Source organism: Bidens hawaiensis, unplaced genomic scaffold (genome assembly GCF_021521415.1).
Source record: "Bidens hawaiensis isolate Kalapana, Puna unplaced genomic scaffold, B.hawaiensis_p1.1 tig00071395_1, whole genome shotgun sequence".
In the NCBI taxonomy this organism is placed as follows: Eukaryota; Viridiplantae; Streptophyta; class Magnoliopsida; order Asterales; family Asteraceae; genus Bidens; species Bidens hawaiensis.
In genome coordinates, this window is record NW_027502490.1 from 29,257 (window position 1) to 49,521 (window position 20,265).

At 34.6% G+C, this 20,265-nt stretch overlaps 1 protein-coding gene and 1 pseudogene across 2 annotated transcripts; one reads left to right on the plus strand and one right to left on the minus strand.

The window, feature by feature from the left end:
- The first annotated feature begins 9,156 nt into the window (after window positions 1-9,156).
- LOC143605780 (protein NRT1/ PTR FAMILY 1.2-like) lies at window positions 9,157-12,856 on the plus strand (annotated as a pseudogene). The gene is made up of 4 exons (XR_013148613.1): window positions 9,157-9,244; window positions 9,399-9,615; window positions 10,430-10,961; window positions 11,709-12,856. The product of XR_013148613.1 is annotated as a protein NRT1/ PTR FAMILY 1.2-like (transcript).
- A 1,143-nt stretch (window positions 12,857-13,999) lies between these two features.
- On the minus strand, window positions 14,000-18,989 carry LOC143605781 (putative CoA ligase CCL8). Its single transcript, XM_077081772.1, has 17 exons — window positions 18,672-18,989; window positions 17,904-18,073; window positions 17,641-17,814; window positions 17,383-17,542; window positions 16,926-17,014; window positions 16,738-16,809; window positions 16,592-16,642; window positions 16,399-16,506; window positions 16,226-16,324; window positions 15,460-15,552; window positions 15,298-15,375; window positions 15,116-15,211; window positions 14,956-15,046; window positions 14,796-14,869; window positions 14,523-14,702; window positions 14,366-14,419; window positions 14,000-14,283 (listed from the first exon to the last, which is right to left on the minus strand). Exons 1-17 carry the CDS (start codon window positions 18,778-18,780, stop codon window positions 14,236-14,238), a joined length of 1,746 nt encoding a protein of 581 aa, XP_076937887.1. The 5' UTR covers window positions 18,781-18,989; the 3' UTR covers window positions 14,000-14,235.
- Between the last annotated feature and the right edge of the window lie 1,276 nt (window positions 18,990-20,265).

The window sequence follows — 20,265 nt, forward strand, 5'->3', positions numbered from 1 at the left end:
TTCTCTTACGGTCAAAAGTCAAAATAAAACAGAAAAAAAAATATCAATTTCACAATTTGTGTTCATTTAAACTTGTTCAAACCATGATCATATAATCACCATCAACATTTATGACTAGGGATACAAATAGTCAAATGTATTGTTCTTGACTTTTTAAGAAGAAAGAAAAACCAGACATTGACTTGTGGGTTTGTGGCTGTACGTGCTTGTTCTTTTGGGAATTACTTCTCGTCTTAATCTAGTCTGGTTGCTTGAGTTGTTGCTAGACTTGATCATCCGTGAGACTGATTCTTAGTTGTAACTGATTATCGGTTATAATTATGATCAATATATTATTTTGTTTAACATATCATGTAAATTACGTATTATATAAGGCATGGTGTAAAATATACGTTTAAGATATCGCTGAATATGTCATGGTGTGTTCGTATAATATTCGTTTATTTCCCATGAAAAAAAAATCAATAAAATAACTAGGATAATAAAATAATTCATAAAATAGAGAGCATACATGCATTAAATATGAGAGAATAAAGTTAAGGACCATAAATATATGTTCAACCGCCTCTTCAATACATATGTTAATTATACATCGTCTAGTTGTATGCTGTTTGTTTCAATTAGATAATAAGATGGTAGGTTCAAACCCATATACAAGGTTAAAGGGATTTCAGATGAAAATATAAAATAATTGCTCTAAATAGAAATAAAGATGTAAACTTCATTAAGCATTCACAAGGGTTTGCCATCATTGTAGCGTTATATACGTTGTTTGAACTTTGTCAGGTTATGCAGACTTGACTGGCATTGTTTAAGTGAATATTGACTTAGGCCTTTATGGAGATCGCAAAGGGTGGCCATGTATCTTTTTTGTTGTATGGTCCGCTAACCCTAATATGTAATCTATATGTTCTTTCTTGTACTATGTAATTCCTCACGAGTGAGACGAATAACAAAAATCAAATTACCCTAATTTCAACTTGTGGATGTAGGTCATCTAGACCAACCATGTAATTCTCTCGTGTTCATTCTCTTGTTTATTTTCTTGAAATTGATTGTGTGTGTGTTTTTGATAATGGAACCCTAATAAACCAACCTATTTCGAGATTATGACAAGCTTGGTAAATGTAATTCGATTAAAAATATTTGATTTCTGTAAAAACACAACAAATAACAACTTGTACCTAAGCAAAACAAAGAATATACAAACATGAAAGGCAACTAGGTAATTTCTTTAAAAAAACCAAAAAGAAGAATCGTGATTTATACATATACGCATTTATTGCAAGAGAAGAAATACAAGTTTGATGAATTTGAAATATTTGTAAATGTACTTTGAAGGTGCTTGTGATAAAGATGTGAGCTCAAGTCTTCACAAGGGCTTCCCGTCATTGTAGGGTCTAATATCTTGGTTTTTTTAATGATCATTTAGATCATTAACGGGTTATTGTTCCATCCGATCATCTTTATGCCATCTTTAGGAGGAAACTCATCATAGGTGAGAAAACCTCATGGTCCAATCTGAACCCCCTATTTATATTGTCACAGGTGGGACTCGAAATCAAGACCTCCCCCTCTTTAACTTGAATTCTTTTGGTGTCTCAACTCAATTACTTGAAATGTGGATCATTGGCGTCTAATATATTGGTTGGATTCACTTGTTTAGATATTATTACAAAACTTTATTCACATCATTATATATATGACGACATGTATCTATGCAAAATGAAGAATACAAGCACAAAAGACAACCTAAGGCTAGTTTGGATTTGTTAATTATATGATACTAAATCACCAACCTAATTAATCATTAGTTATCCGTGTAAGTTTAAATCGAATTTTTAAACCTTAAATGCATATCATTATATAGTTTCTTTTTTTCTTTCAAATCGTCTAGACTTTTGCTTTTAATTGAAAGGATCTACACATATTGGATTGGACTACTTGGACCCCATGACTTTGAGGCTATTTCTTATTCTAAATCATGATCAATAATATTTTATATGTAGTATACAATTATTACAATAATATTTTAAAATTCAAATAAAATAAGAGGACAAAAAGATAAAGATATATAATGGAGTCATCCTCATAGTATTTCACGTGTGCTTTGGGTCCTCATTAACTTGGTAACCAACTTGATTGAGTCCGTTCATTGTTTCTCTTTCATTTCATTATGGTTTATAATACATTAACTTTTAATAATTCTAGTTATTTTTACGAGTTCAACATTTCAAGAGGCATGATAGAAAACCAATTAATGAAAATCAAATGCTTGTCATTACATCACCCTAGAAGGTGTATTAAAATGTCTACTTGAATAATGTGCGATTTCTATGAACCCTAGAATATTTTAGAGTTTAGACGATATAAAATTTTAAACTTCGATAACAAGATTTGTTACAATTTGAGGCGTTTGGTGACAACATGTGAGTTGGATGACCCCAAAGGTTAAAAGGTTCAAAAGTTAATGGCATGTTTCATGTGTACTTCTCATGTCCCACTGTTATACACTACTAAACTAGGAGTTCATCAAACGACACGAGTCTAGTTAGATGTACCAAACAAATACAAATTATTCAATCTTATACCGATGAATAGACGACACATAGTATAAGATCACATAGAATCATTGTTGGTCCATCGTCTAACCTTAGTGATAGCAATGTATATGCAAATGGAAGTGCACGAGCGTATGATGTTATCGATTTGTGTGATCACAAGGGTTTGCGTGTAGTGTCATTGTTGTCGAGCCATACATCAGGATGTATACCAACAAATAACATTAAAGAAGTGGGATCCATGAAAAAGGATACGACCTCAATTGACCCAAGGATTGATGAGGGTTCAATAATGCAAGAATTGACCACGATGAGTCGTGACACTCTATATATGAAGTGACATCTTACCTAATCCTAGTACTTTAGCATTTGTATCGATGTGTTTGGTTTCCTTTTTCATTTCTTTTTACTCTTCATTTGGTAAATCTTTTAACATATACTTATATAAGTAATACTGGTGTCAGGAGCCAAAGGTCCTATTTGGTTCAAATCTAAAAAACTGCCCAAATAAGAAATGTGACATTATATCTGTTGCTTAATATGTTTGATACGTATAAGGCATCAAACTTTAAGAATAAACCATGTCTTTAGTAAGTTTATGAGAAAGTGCATCACAATTCGACTAATCTTATTTAGATGGGACATGGTTTTCCACGCTAAATAATGACTATCAAGTTGTTGTCTCTCAAATCCATATAGATTTTGCTAGAACGATTTTCTAATCTTCTCTTAATATTACTATACAAATGTTTATTATGAGACTCGAACTTTTGACCTCCAACAAAGGGAACACTTATCACTACCTTTGGCCGTAGAGATTGTGTAAGGATGATTTTTTTTGTTAATGGCAATTCCTTAGCCTTCTTGCCATGTTAGTTTTCATCCAAAATGATTCCTAGCTAGGAGTGTATTTTAAAAGAAAAAAAAAGAATAATTAAGGTTTTTTTTGGGAGTAACATTTCTTAGGGCTCGTAATATTGTTTAGTATTCTACTTTTTTTTTCCTATCGCCATACCTGGTTAGATTTACAAGTGTTGAATATATGTCGTTAGAGTATTATTGGGCATCATCAACGACATTTTCGTGTCAGAGTATTAAACACTTTACCGTAGAGGTGTAGAATAACGTTAAAATCTATTTTTTTTATTTTACGCAGTTGCTAGCTAGTGATATGTCGCTAATATACGCCGAATATTTGTCTCCATCAGCCTTCTCTGGGTTGGATTTCCGATCAACTATCCAAAAATGATTTCCAACGGCCCATCCGTTAGAAATTGGACACTTCAAAAAAATACCCCCCAGCTAACTTAGAATGATTTCCGGTTTCTGTCGACAACATTTTCGGCAGAAATTTGTTGGTTATGATATTTATTAATACCAATCTCAGTTTGTTTCTAAAAACCGGAAACTCTAAAAATACCCAACGTTGTACCCATCAGAGATTTCAAGCCTACAAATGTCAAACTCTCGGTCTTTCAAAACATTGATTATTGTTTGTGCCTATGTGTGGCTAATCTCAAGATAGGGTGTTAGATTGGACTGAAATTGATGGCAAGCCGAACCCTATTTGTCACTTTGAGCCAACAAGTAACAGGAAAGCATTGCTAGGGTCCCCCACGTCTAGCCATGTGCACACAATTCTGTGTTACATTTACCAACAGTTTTCATCTTAACTTGTAATATATGTAAGTTGTAAATGTAATTTAAGTTATTAATAACTTACGCTATGAGCTTGTCTGATCATGAAATAGCCCGAAGTAAAAGTGTTTGCCAAGTATGAGCTATATATCATTGGCTGGAGGAGTAGTTTCCATGACTTGCAAGTGGAAATATGACATGATGTTTTGTATTTTTATTACATGTGTAAAAAACAAACAGTAAGTTAGTGTTGCATAAAGTTTTAGATGTCACAATTGCAGTCTGCAAATGTAAGGCCATTAATTGCATAATTAAATGTTACTTGCATGGATTAATTCTATAGTATCTATCTAAGCATAATTAATTGCATAATTAAATTCCTTAAACATAACTTGAAACATAATTATTTAATTACTATTTAATAATTAATTAATTATTCAATTAATATAAAAGTAACGGAATTCAGTTAATTTAGAAATAACGGTGATGTGAAAATAATAAAGTTGCATGTTTGCAAGATAGATATGATAACGTCCCAGGTAAAACATGTATGTGAAAGAATGTGTAAAAAACTAACGTGACATGCTGACTAACCTTCATGAAAAAAGAATGATCAGTAGCGTTACGGATGATCTAACTTAAAAGCGTTTCTATCATAATTAAACAACAAAATTGAAATGTATTTATTAGTAGTTATTATATTTGAAATTGAAAGCTAATTATTGAAGTGCAAATAACTGGAAATAAACCTAAAAGTACCAAAATAGTATTATTTAAATATAAATATTTGGTTGGGGATGTGATCCTCCCACACCATCCCCACATGCCTATACGGCTCGTATAGGCCTATACGATCGTATAGGGTATACATGCCTGACAAGGAGACAAAAAAAACAGCTTTTTGCAGCCTGTACGACCGTATAGGCCTATATGACCGCGTAGGCATTTAATGTCTCGTATTGCATTCAAACAAAACCATAAAAGCTATACGATCGTATAGGGCTATACGACCGTATAGAAAGTAAAAGCTATACGGTTGTATAGGGCTATACGACCGTGTAGAAAACATTTGCAGAAACATTCAGACTGTCTTAATCGCTGCCGGAAAACGATTTAAAAAAACCTCAAATTTTGGGATGCATTTTTATTTTAATGTATGTTGACTAGATGTTAAAAAAACCTCAAATTGTATCATATGTAAGCAATAAATATGCCTAGACAGTCTTGAGCTTTTGACGAGCTAAGCTTGAGCTCAACATTTAAACTCGTTAAGATAAATGAACCAAATACGACCCGTATAAGTAAAATATATTGTATATATGGTCATCATTTTTTTTAAAAAAGTGTCTATAAACGAGCCAAATACGACGCGTATAAATCACATATATTGTATATATGGTCATCATTTCTTTTTTTTTAAAAAGTGTCTATACGGCCGTATCGGCCTATACGACCCATATCGGCCTATACGAGGCACAATAAACGATGACAGACAACCTCTGACACGATTCAGGTCTTATACGACCGTATAGCCCTATACAAGCCGTATCGGACAAAAAATAGTATATGAAGATCCAGAATGGTGTGGGAGGATCCCTTGCCATTTGGTTGAGTTCGAGGCATAAGGTGGTGGGGACTGGAGTATACGTACATGCACATGGATTCAAGCCCATGTGTGACCCCACCAGTAAAATCTCATTTACATATTATATGAGAGAGATATTACTATTACTATACAATAATAAATCGTACATAAAATAGTAAAATCGATTTTATTCAGAACTCTTGTGCATATTTAACTTTCAACAAAATCACATGAATGATCAAAAACATCTTCGACTTCTGATTGAGAATTTGTCTTTAGAGAAAAAGTTTTAGTACAATATGATAATATTTTCATGAAATTAACTGATTTCTCAATAAGTCTATCATTTTATTTGACATTAGGTGTTACAACTTGGTTTTTATTATCGACACCATCGTTGAAAAAACATCTTGGGTTTTTATTCTGATTTCTTGAGTTTCAACCATTGACCATTGTGTTCTTGAGTTCCGTTATGAGTTTGATTTGTCTTCTATTATCGAGTATTTGAATCTGATTCCTTAATTTTATTTATTTATTTTTTAAATAACAATGGTACTTTGGTCAATTTACAAAAGGTTATCACAAAAAATGTATTGGAATAAAAAAAAATTGTAACCAAATTAATTGCAATATTATTTTTGATAAACCACAGAAAAGATAATAATAATTTACTATAAATAAAATTATAAAATTGTAACCAAATTACAATACCATCTCACTAAAGTTACCACTAAAGCTTCTTTTCTTATAACTTATAAGAATCGTTTAAGCTACAACATGTTTCATTGTTGTAACGTTTCTAAATGGTTAAAGACAGTAAATCAGAAACAATATATTACTATTTATGGAATTTCCTTTTCGTACAAGTAAAAGGCTGAAAACAATAAGTACTAAATAATTATTAAGTTTTAAACTTGTTTCATTCAAATTATTCACATTTAGGCTGAGGGGTGTGGAGCGCTAGAGAGGGCGCAAGAGGCCAGCCGGTCGCGCCACGGGGCGCGAGGACCACACCACCGAGGCGCGAGAGGGGCGCGAGAGGGGCGCGAGCGCGGAAAAAGAGGCAGGCGCAAGGGGTCTCGCGGGAGCTGTTGGGCGTAAAGGGACTTTGGGAAATGGGAAAGAGACGTTGGGGTCTTAAAAATGAGCCGTTGGCTCTTTAGTTAATAAAAAAAAAAAAAAAAATTTTCTCTATATATATCTATATCAAATACAAACCAACAACAATATAAAACATACAATTTTCTCTCTATTAAACCTATATCAACACCAATATCACATACCAATATCACATACCACACCCAAAACCCAAAATCACCCCATCTTCCAAACCTTTTTTTAAAAACATGGCCGGAAATTGGTACCCAAACCTAGATTCAGATTACAGTTACGACGATTTATGGTCGGCACCGGACCAAGCGATGTTTTATTCGGGGTCGCAACAACCATCCGGCTTTCAACCATCCAACATACAACCGTCTCCTAACTTTGTAGTTCCGGAGACACAAGAACCAGAAGGTGAAGCTGCGGGACAAAGAAGACGCGTCCACCGGAAAAAACAAATTGCAACGGACGGGTCGGGTTCGGCTTCGACCGGAAGGACGAAACGGAAAATCACTCCGTGGTCATCGGATGAGAAGGAAGCCCTGTGTCGGGCTTGGATAGTCACTTCTGAGGATCGGCGTTGCGGTAATTGTTTATGCATTTTAAAAATGATTTTTAATAAAAAAGTTAAATAAAAAAGTTAAATGACTTACAAATTTATTTATGCATTTTGCAGCGGACTACCAAAAGAGCAAGGTCTTTTGGACAAAGGTTAGGGAGACGTTCTATTCGCTCGTTGGGAGTACAGAGCGGAACGCCGATATGATTTCGGGTCGGTGGACTGAAATCAGAAAATTTGTCGGCTTGTTTACTAATCTGTTCAACAGGAACGCCGGTCGTATGAGACCAAGTGGCAGTGACGATTTGGCGGTTTATAATTTCACTGTCGAAGAGTGGAAGCAGGAGTGCCTGCGGAGGTATGGGACGGTGAAGACGTGGGACGATGTAAAGGTGTGGGAGAGGTTGAGAAGGTGTTCTAAGTGGGTTGAGCTGGTGGCGCCGGACGTTGATGCGGAAGTAGGGCCGAAACGGACTAAAACTAGTTCGTCTGGAGCGTACAGCACTTCCGCCGGGTCGGATTGCCGGGTTGGATTCGACCTAAACGTTGCGGGGGAGGAAACGTCTTCACCGCCGAGGAGGCGGCCATTGGGAAGGGACGCCAGGGGCAAAAAAACCGGCTGAGGGGGAAGCCGTAAACATCAACGATCTTGTTGAATCCCTCAATAAATTCAACAAAACCATGGAGGTGGTCTCTAATGACAAAAAGGAAAAAAAAGAATGAGAGATTTGGAATTCCTTACAAGAGACTTCAGTAACCTAAATCCGGTCGACCAAATGCTGATGGAAAAACAAAAGGAACGTATCCGGAAGAGGTTGATCGAAGAAGACCAAGCCGAAGAATAAGAATAATGTTTTTTTTTAGTACTTTAATTTTTTTTTTAGATATTAATGTGTTTTTTTAATTAATGTGTGTTTTTTTAAATAATTTATTAGTTTTTTTAATAATACGTTTTTTTAATACATTTATAAAAAAATAAAAAAAAAAACCGCTCGCGCCCCCTCTCGCGCCCCTCCACACCATGCCCCGGGGCGCGAGCACCACTACCAACACCCATCTTATCAAGTTTCTCTCTCTGCCACACGTCACAATATTATTGGCTGGCGCCCCCACTCGCGCCCCCTCTCGCGCCCCCCCACACCCCTCAGCCTTATATAAAACTTCACATTAGCAAAACAATACTAAAATTATAATTATTTTTTTTATTTTAAAAAGTTGAATTATTTTCAATGATCTTTGGCTCGGTTGGCAAAATTTAACCAAATTAAGTGTGAGGCAAGAGAATGCATCAAGGTTCGAATCACGAATGCGACAAGAATTTTGTGAGAAATTTTTACGGGTCCCCACTGAATTTGAACAAATGCATATCATTAATAGGATAGAACATCAATCTATACAGGTGGTAAGCATTTTAAAGTCTCGACAACTAGTTACACTAAATTAAGTCATTAAAAAAAAGGTTTATTTTCTTTCATTAAAAATAAAAAGTAAAATTGAATCTTGCATCTTCTTACTCTTAAGTCTTAATGGTAGCAAGTGTTACTTGAGATTGGACTTCAAGTTGAAAAATGAAAACCAACTATTCTCTCATTGTTTTAACATTTTTTTTTTCAAATTAAAAAAATCAACACTTTGTCCAATTTTTTAACCAAAATAAATTGACCCATATCTAACACCTGTATATATATAAACTGAAAACCCACACATTCTTAGTCACAAGCAAAATGGGTGAGCAACAATTGAGCCATGAAACGACAAGAAAGAAAGGTGGTCTAGTCACCATGCCTTTCATCATAGGTATGTAACATTGTAATGTCATATTGTCTATAATTATATATCAATCTTGACACTTTATGTGATTTTACATCATGGGTTGTTTAAATCTTGAAGTTTTAAGGTTAATCTGATCTGGGTGTTTGATCTTTTTGTTAAATCTTGAATCTTTTTGCAGCAAATGAGGCGTTTGAGAAGGTGGCCAGTTATGGGTTGGTGCCAAATATGATTCTTATTTGATTAGTGATTACAAGATTAGTGTTGCTAAAGGCACAAACATACTGTTTCTTTGGACTGCAGCTTCCAATTTTGCCCCTGTGTTGGGTGCATTTCTTTCAGATTCATATCTGGGTCGGTTTCTCACCATTGCCTTGGGTTCTTGCTTTTCACTTCTGGTAAATAAAAAAAATTCAAACTTTTTTATTATAAAGTTATCTTTTTTACCATCTGTTAGTAAATCTGAGCTAAAACCATCAAAAAACACAATCTTGATATACTTTGTGCATCCTACGTTGATGTTTGAATAGTGTATCTGACGTTGACTTGCATAAAGAATTTAGTTTGACTAGGTTGCTGAATCAGTAAGGCAGTTTGATTAATTAATTTATTAGGTTACATGTATTCAGTGAACTTAGAAGTGCTTCTGCAGGCTGCAGCTTGTGGTCCACATGCACTTCCTCTTAAGATCTTGATTTCTGCACTCTGGTTTTAAAGTTACTGCCTTTAATAATCTTTTCCAGTTGTTTCAGTTGATCCACATTAGAGCATAAAAAATCTTGACAATAGTTAATGGCTTGATGCCCATTTTTTAAGTTTTTGTGTTTCTTGAAATAAATATCAAGAGTCTTGAACCTAGGGGAATGTTAGTCTTTCTAGTTTCTTGAAATATAGTATCAAAAATCTTGAAATTAGGTGAAAATTAGTCTTTCTTGAAAAGTTGAAATTAAGTATAAAAATCTTGAAATTAGGGGAAAATTAGTCTTTCTTTACATAAAGTATAAAAAATCTTGAAATTAGGAGAATTATAGAATTTTGAGCCCAAACAGTAGATTTTAGGCCAAATAATTTGTTGAATCTTGACTTTTCATACATACTTTGCACTTTGCAGTGTTTTTACTTTAGTTATTCAGTGGATTTTCATTATGTATCACTTCATAATTATCAAAACAATCATAAAGCTAATTATGCTGTTAATTATTGTAACAACAGGGTATGTTCTTGCTTTGGTTAACAACAATGATCCCACATCTAAAACCACCTCAATGCAACCCGTTAACCGAAACGTGCAAACAAACGACACATTCGCAGTTCGCTTTCTTAATATTCGCTTTCGTGTTCATCTCAATGGGTTCGGGTGGTGTAAGACCGTGTTCTTTGGCATTCGGTGCCGAACAAATAGACGATAAGAACAATGTTAACAATGAGCGAGCACTAGAGAGCTTTTTCGGGTGGTATTATGCAGCCGGTGCAACTGCGGTTTTAATTGCGTTTACGGGCATTGTTTATATTCAAGATCATGCAGGATGGAAGGTGGGATTTGGGGTTCCTGTAATTCTTATGTTGTTATCAACAGTTTTGTTCTTTGTTGCTTCTAAACTCTATGTGAAAATGAAAGTTAAAAAGAGTATACTTTGATTGTGGTTGCGTATAAGAACCGAAAGCTCCCGTCTCAGCCACTGAATGCTGATGCGTGGCAGTATCATAAGGATTCGCCTGACGCTTTTCCTACCAAGAGATTAAGGTATCGTTTTGCTTTCGGTTGAGGTTGGTTCGTTCATAAATTGATCACGTTGTAGGCTCGGGTCAAAACGGGTCATGTTGAAAGTAAACTGAGTCTAACATGTACAGTTATGCGAGTTTTGTTAAGATGTGATCTTTAAATCTAGGGGTGCATAGCATAGGTCGGTTTTGGGCTTAAACCGAACCAAAAATAAAAAAAATTGGTTTCTTGGTTTTTGAAAATTTTTCGGTTTTCATTACGGGCCGATTTGGTTTCATTTTATCGGTTTTGCCATTTGCACTTGGAATTTTTTGGGCTGAAAAAATGGTGCAAAATAATGAATGTGAGCCTATAACTTTGGGCATTAAGAAAATTTGTTATATTATGATCCCTAAATTCAAAAACAAAAGTTGGTTTTTATAGTTTTAACGGGTATGGTTCAGTTATAAAAGTCTGTGTGGTTTTATGGTTAGGTTTTTTTAGTTTTCGGTACATATAAAAACCGAAACCAAACTGGAAATATGGTTTTTGAATAAAAACATACCAGATCTTCAGTTTTGGGTTGGGTTCAGTTATTTCGGTTCGGTTATAAAGGTCGGTTTGATTTTTACGGTTCGGTTGGTTTTTTCGATTTTCGGTACATGCGAATCCAAAACCAAACTGGAAACTCAGTTTTTGAAATAAAACATAAAACCAAACAGTTGGTTTCGGTTATTTCAGTTTCACTTACAGTACAACCCTATTTAAATCTTTATAATCTTTATGCAGGTTCTTGAACAAAGCTTGCATCATTCAGAACCCAAAAGACTTAACCCCAGATGGAGTTGCATCAGACCCATGGAGTTTATGCACCGTAGAACAAACCGAAGAACTAAAAGCACTAATCCGGGTTCTGCCATTATGGTCATCGGGTATAATGATGTCGATAAACGTCAGCCAATCATCATTTCCAGTAATCCAAGCAAGCACCATGGACCGTCACATGGGCCCACACTTCCAAATCCCCGCCGGGTCCTTCGCATTCTTCACAATCGCAGTTATAGCCCTTTGGGTCGTGTTATACGACCGTGTCATAATCCCGTTGGCATCAAAGATTGTTGGAAAACCGGTTCATCTTGGTGTTAAGTTAAGAATGGGAATCGGGCTAGTTTTTTCCACGTTGGCAGTTGTGGTATCTGCGATAGTTGAACTGGCTAGAAGAGAACAAGCAGTTAAACAAGGGTTGTTAAACAACCCACAAGCGGTTATTGCCATGTCAGCAATGTGGTTGGTCCCGCAATACTGCTTACATGGACTAGCCGAGGCGTTTAGTGCGATTGGTCAAAACGAGTTTTATTATTCTGAGTTCCCGAAAAGCATGTCAAGCATTGCAGCCTCACTTTTCTTATTGGGAATGGCGGTTGCTAACTTGTTAGCGAGTCTTATATTAAGCACGATTGAACGGGTTACAAAAAATGGCGTGAAACAAGGTTGGATCACGGATAATATTAACCAAGGGCGATACGATAGTTATTATTGGGTCCTTGCTATTATGAGCTTTGTGAATTTGTTCTACTTTGCGGCGTGTAGTTGGGCTTACGGGCCGTGTGTTGATGAAATGGAGAAAAAGGGGCCGGAAACTAGTAACGGTGATGGCCCGATAGGCCCATTACAAAGAGCGAGATCGGTAGCGGATGAAAGGCGGAGTCTTTTTAAAAGCTCGCCTTCGTAATCGAGTTCTTGAAAGGTTTATATTATAATTGTGTAGGCAAAGGGCAAAGAGGATATGGTGTTTAGTTTCATTTGGTTTGATGTGTGGTGTAGATGGTGGGAGGTCATTTGTTTGTGGTGTTGATAGGTTTTTGTTTTTAGATTTATGTTACATTACATTGTCTTAATAGGTTCGGAAGTTAAATGTATACTTGTAAACATATATATTAATATTAGTAAGTGTGTTTTAAGGTTTGTTTTTGGTACAACGTTATTTAGATGGTTAAAGCTGCAAAATATGGCATTTTGGATTTTATAATCTTATTAATGACAACAAATTACATCCAAAGAAACCAATATACTATTTTTTGCAATTTAATAATTTAATTTTCTTTTACAATAAGCCTACACAAAATAATTAAATTAAATTGAAAATATATAAATACATGTCCAAAAATTGTGGGGTTAAGAAAGGGTGTTTATGTAAAAGAGAGAATGTGTGAAAGCTAATATTGTCCCCTTAAATTGGGGAGTTAACAGCTGTTTGAAAAACTTTATATATGGAATTTTGTTTTTTATTAGTGAAGGGATTTATATACATCTGAATCTGAATTTGAATACTGTAAGATAAGATAAGAGATAGATAATATGGTTGTACATAATTTACGTTATCTTAATCCATAGTTTATTTTATATATGGATCACTTTCCAAGTTTTAAATGTTAACCAAAAAACCTATACCTTTTGTATTAAGATTCTTCATAATAAAATTACTTTTGGATATATAAGAAAAAAAACAAATCTATCCCATTCTTTAAACATCAAATAACCAAAAGTTATATTGCAAAATAAAAAAAAAAACTACTTCAATCAGTAAAATTTTAAAATAGAGTAGCCATATGTCTATTCAAAAATGAAGAGCACCAACATGTAAATTCATATATCAAAAAGTAGAAATATGATAAGACTTGTCGCATATAACTACTATATCGATAGAATGATCGGTTCATTGTCCTATCCGGTTTTCACAACGCACCATGGTTAATTGATTACACATCTCTCTATATTCACCTATTGAAATATAGTTTTTGACAGTAAAATATTGGAATCCTTTCCATAGAAATAAAATAAATATCTTAAATATGAATAAAAAATAATACCTTTGCAACTCAATGCCACATTTGCCATATGATTTGAAATATTGTTTATAACCAAACATCAAATGCATGCATTGTTAATAATTGCAAGTGATTCCCTAATATGGGCTGGGCATACTTCAAAGCTGAACCCACTTATTTTGTCCCAAATAAAAACAAAACAAAACAAAACATCCATTCCTAAATTTAGCATGTGTGTCTATATGCTCTATTCTTATATTCCTAGAGTGTGTCGTGTCGTCTATGCCAAACACGGCTACAACACATATCATGGAAGTTGAAAGGTACCTAACAGAGGCGAAAACAACAGGAAATTTGTGACTGGTAGTGACCCTTCACTATTATCAAAGTTCTAAAAACAAATTCTGGTTCAATAACAAGATAATAATATTTATAGAGTTATAACCAAAGTAAATAATATGAATTTTAAGACAAATAGAGACACTGGCTTATTGTTCTTGAGCAGCCAATTTCATCTTCAGCTCCTTTTTGTTCACCTAAAATTTATAAACAAAATGACTAATTAGCTTTATGGGTGTTTTTAATTCACAAGTTCATTTAAAACGTGTTATATTTTACCTTTCCCATGGCATTTCGAGGCAATGAGTCCCATAAGAATAATCGAGTTGGTAGCTGGAGAAAGTAACACGAGATCAGTAGATTTCTACATGCTCATAAGTCATAATAACTTTACACAACTATATTAAAATGAAAAATATACGAATAGTTAGTTTACCTTGTATGGTGCAAGTTTCTCATTAGCCCATGAACGTAGTTCATCTAAGGTTATAGCAGGCTTTGATTCTTTTTCGCGACTTGTTTTTATTTCTATATTTGGTACAATTATTGCAGTTACAGCTTCGCCATAAGTTTTGTCAGGTAACCCTAACACACAACATTCTGAAATAGCGGGATGCTGCATAAAAATTAACAATAAATTTAAATAATTTAAAATGCATTTCCCATTATATTATTATTTAATAAATAAAAATTGTAGACAAAAACTTACTTCAAGAAGAATTGCCTCAATTTCTAGTGCTGATAATTTGTATCCACCTACCTTCATTATATCAGCATTGGTACCTGAATTTAGGACATGAAATGAAAAAAAGTGTCACATGAGTATTTATAATGATATGAATAATAATTAGTAAGTCTATGAATCTTACGTCCCAAAATTACATAATATCCATCTTCATCTATTTTAACAGAGTCACCAGTTTTGAAAAATCCGCCATCTATAAACGATTCCTTGGTTACCTGACAGGCGAGTGAATTCAGCATAAGCAGTATAAATTTTTACTTACTCATACAAAGAAATAACAGTACCTCGGGACGTTTCCAGTATTCCTTAAACAACGAAGGGCTTTTGATACAAAGTTCACCAACACCCTCATTACCATCGTTGTCTGCAAGAATCTTGGCCTATATTTTTTTAAATAAATATTATTAATAACTGTATATTTTATTCATTTGCAAAAAAAAATCCCTAATTCCAAATATTTGCTAACCTGCACGCCTGGAAAGGGTTTGCCTACAGTGCCTCCTTTTCGTAGTCCTCTTAATGGATTTGAAAGGGCCATGACAAACTAAAATGGTAATTAGTTATAATCATTAGAAAAATGACTAATAGTTAACAACGATCAGAATAATAAGAAAAATTTTCAGTTTACTTCTGTCATCCCGTATCTTTCCAATAGTTTATGTCCTGTAATGGCTTCCCATTGTTGCATGACAGGCAGGGGTAGGGCTGAGGAGCCACACATCTATTCAAAACATTAAATTACTATTGAGATAATATAAATTTTGGAAATAAGAAGTCAAAACTCAAAACATTATATTCTTATGCACCTGTTTAGGTAAATGAATCACACACACACACTTAGAGTCAGGATCATATACAAAAATAAGTTAACCTAAAAAAGTGGGAAACAATATGGGTCCTTGACTCCTTGGTCAAATCAAGTCAATGGCTACGATTCATTCAGTGGCATCGTAGTTAATTGGAAGTTCGTAAAGGCTGTAAAGGGAAAAAGAGATATTTTCCCCCTTATGTTGACTTTTTTCATTAAATACTAGTTTCACCATTTTTTTTAAACTCAAATAACTTATATACTTCATCATTTAAAAAAGAAAACTTTTTTTAAGTGTAACACACTGCACGAATAACAGTTTTGTTAATACCATTTTACAGTGTTGCTATGCTGCACAAGTTAGGACCGAATTCTTACTATGAAAAATATGGTCCTGTTATCCCATTTTATATGGTATTGTTCGTAAATAGATGCAAATGCCCTTGCCCATAAAATCCTCACGCTTACACATGCCTGCTCTTCATTTCTTCCAACGTTTTTAGGTTAACAAGTTTTTGTACAGGAACCAGACACTCTCTCTCTATATAGACACAAATATATACACAAAATATCTTTGAGTAATTACCATTAGACGCAGCTGACTTCCAGCATAAGCAGACGCTGCTTGCAAGTCTGGATCCATAGCCTCATAGCCTTGTATCAACCTGGTATACATTGTTGGAACCTAAAAATCAAAATGATTTCAGATGAGTAAACAGTGATAAAAAGGTATATGAAATTTGTAAAAGAATGGCATACCCCTGTAAATACAGTTGTTGCATCTTTAAGTTTAGCCCCGTCTTTGGGATATGATTCACGCCACCTTTTCCAGATACCGCTCACACTAAACTTTGGCATGAATTCAACCTTAAAAATATACATATAGAAACTCAAAACTTTGGCCAATAAACTTAATTCAACGGATAATAACATAATAACTGTAATAACTAACCATGGAACCAGCATAAAGAGGAGCAAACAATGCATTGAAGAGTCCATGCACATGTATTGATAAAGTTAAGGATCTATCAAAAAAATCTGATAAACATTAACAAACAGGTATAACACATTAACATAATTTAATTAGATATTTAGGATATGGTGTAATGGCAGGCAATGCAGAAAACAATCGCTTGATGTGTACTCCCAAGCTGTTGATAACGTTTTAACCTGAAATTAAGCGTATAATAAATAAATACAAACCAACCAATCTACAAGTTTTTTTTTCAAAATAATAATTTGTTATTTTTTATTAATGTTTCGTAATAAAGTGCACACAAAATTACCTGTGCTAAAATGCTGTTATGTGTATGAACAACCCCTTTAGGTTTCCCAGTTGTACCACTAGTATACAAAATCAATGCTGGATCATCACCTGTGTATCAAAAACAACATATACATAAACTAATAAAATTGATATCATAATATTACTGATATTACATAATTAGAAAATGGGCAAAATGCACGAAAGTTTCAAATTTTCCACATTTTAGCAAGCACAAAAAATAATCTGTTTTTAAAATTTATGTACAAAAATAGTTTTAATTGCTAAATCCAAAGCTACATAGCAGGCACATATGCACTAAAGTGTCAAATAAGATTTAACTCGGTTACTAAAATCAAGAAATGTGAGTTAATTTCTACTCTCCATATAATTTAAAATAAGATTTAACTGATTAACTTCATTTCTGTTTCTTGCAGTTTTACCCCATGAAATTACACATTGATAAAATGAATAAACACCTTTTACTTTATCTGAGAATTGAATTTCTTTCTGAATTACACCATCATTTACATCATTACTAGGAACATCAGGTATTAGAGAAAACCGAGCCGCAGTTTGAGCTGCAATTTTTTGCATAAGCTCACTATGATCCTCAGTACTCAAAATCATCGACACGTCCTATAAAAACACGCTTCTTAAAAAACCATATGATCACCAAAAAAAACGTAGGAAAGACAAAATAAGACAAGAAAGTAGAAGTTGTTTTCAGAGCAAACCGAATCAGTCATGACATGCAACAACTCAGCTTCTGGGTAGCTTAGTGCTAGCGGCACTGCTACACCGCCACTCAACCATACCGCTAGCACTCCCGCCACAAACTCAGCAGACGGTTTAGCCACCACACCTATTCTAGCTCCATTCAGACTCTTATTCTCTGTGGTTCCATCAACCTTCAAAAATGATAAGTGATGGTAGTTTAGACGTTTATAACTTATAGATATTCTTCAACACTCAAATCCTATAAATACTTTGAACTCACTGTTTTTTGGTCGTGGTTGGTTAACAAATGAGATATTTTCCAAGCAGAAGAAACTAGATGACTGAAGCCATAACTTTTGTTATCAGCTTTGAGAGCAAGATTGTCATGAGATGTAGACCCGTGACTCTCAACCGCTTTAACAACCTCCATGAATGTTCTAGAACCTGAAGCTATGAATTTTATAAAACTTAATCAATTTATATAGCAATCAATTAGCAAGAAAGAATGATACAATTCGATGATCCCTAATGACTATCAACTCATTCATGGAAAACACTTCAAAAACCGAGGTCTACCGAGTCAAAACATTTTAACAAACACTTGGCGGTCGAATTACAAATGCAACAGTAAACCAACAATTTCCCATCTCAAAGCCTAAACTTTTAACAATTACAATTGCAAGATGGTGTTAATCCTGAACTTAAGTCAATTTTGAATTCTGATGATCATAATTAGAGTTCAATGTTGCATGTATAAAACTCGATCGATGCGAACACAAAGGATCATTCATATACCAATCAATTAACAATAAAGAAAGAAAGAATTCGATGATCCCTAATGAAATTTAACTCATGCAAGGCAAATACTTTAAAAAAAATAAACTTTGAAAGACAGAAAACTGAGTGAGGCATTTGGTCGAACACTTGGCGGTGGAGCTACAAATGTAACAGCAAACAAACAATTTGAATTCTGAGAGCGTAAACAATAAATGATTAACAAATTACAGATGCAGGATCATGAAATGAAGAGGTAATAGAAGTAACTTACCAGAAAATTGACGAAATTGGGGAAGTGTAGTAAACAGAGGGTAGTTGTGGGTGTAGTTATTGTGAAAAATGGTTGTAATAATAAATGAGGAGCATCTGTTCATCGCCATTAGCGGTGAATTTATGGCACCCCGACTTGGACAAAATTATTTAAAAATAATAAACTATTAAGCCACGAAAGATGGTTTCCCACGTTTGTTTCATGGAATCGGAAGAGACAAAAGCGTGTTGTTGTTGATCAGATCAAATCAGCTACGGACGTAGTAGTAGTAGTAGTTATGAACGAGCAAAGACCAATTTGAACCTGAACCCAGTGGTCATGTGGGATTTTGATTTTGCCTCCTCGTCTACTTTTATTTTATCAACACGGCTCTCTTAGAGCATGTTTGGAATTGCTTTTTAAAAGTGCTTATGGCTTTTTGAAGGTTTAGATAACCATCACTGAATTCACTTTTACCTGGGAGTGGGATTTGAACCCGTGACATCAAACAGTGGAAACCTTCGGGTGTGAACTTAAGGTAAAACTTCTTACCACCCCAATAAAGCGATGATGACTTCTTTGAACGTTAATATAATAAATTGAAATTTCTCCATTTAATTAGATATGGTAAGTCCATCCAACAGGGGCTGGCGAAGTTTGGACGACTTCCATATACAAATTTTACAAAAACAAATCAGTTTACACCACTAGGAGGGGGGATTCAAAATGTATTTTAAAAAAAATTCATAAATAAGGGGTGTCGGGCTCAAATTTTCGTCTAAAAACGAGTCAAATGAACTCAACTGATCATGTTATGTAGCCAGTTCCCCAATCGATTGGCTGGTTTGGTACTTATAGTTTCATTGCGTATGAGATTGTGGAACTACTTAATCGACTCTAACAATCAATGGGTAAGTATTATAGTAGCATTATGACCCTACATATCAATGAATATCATTTTTAAACGATTTAGTTTTGCTATCTAGAAAGAGTTAGCGAAGCAACCTGTTACTCATTTGTTTTCTATTTCAATGTAAACACTACTCTTTGTTTCAAATGATTTTTTTTAAACGGCAAGTGTTGGTGACAATAAGGCTCTTGGTTTCCTTTGGTTCGAACATAGAGCTAAAAGAAAAGAGGATAAGAGTGGTAATTTTTATTTCATGTAATTGTGTGACTTGTGTCGGTGGTTGTGTTTTGTGGCTTTGCTCAGGGTTGTAGGGTTGGTTTGTGAATTGAAATTGAAGAAACACTAAGTGACCCGGGGCAGATTATGGATAATCTGGGGGTTAAGTAATGTTTCCCACGAGGATGAGGTCCAACAGAGAAGGTTGTTCTTCAGGGGACCTGCAAAACAGACACCGTAAGCTCGTCACTGAGAAGGGGGGGGGGTTCCTCCTTGTGACCACCCTCCGGCGTGAGAATCAGACTAGATTGCTCTGAATATAAGTGTATATTAAGAGATTGCTAGATAAGAGTGAGATATCAGATGATGTCCTTACCATTCCAAGGTGTTGGAGTATTTATAGCCGAAGGTAGGTTTCCTAGAAGGTACAGCCGGCTGAATAGTATTCCTGTTCCACCAACAGTGGACTACGCACAGGCCATGCTGGTT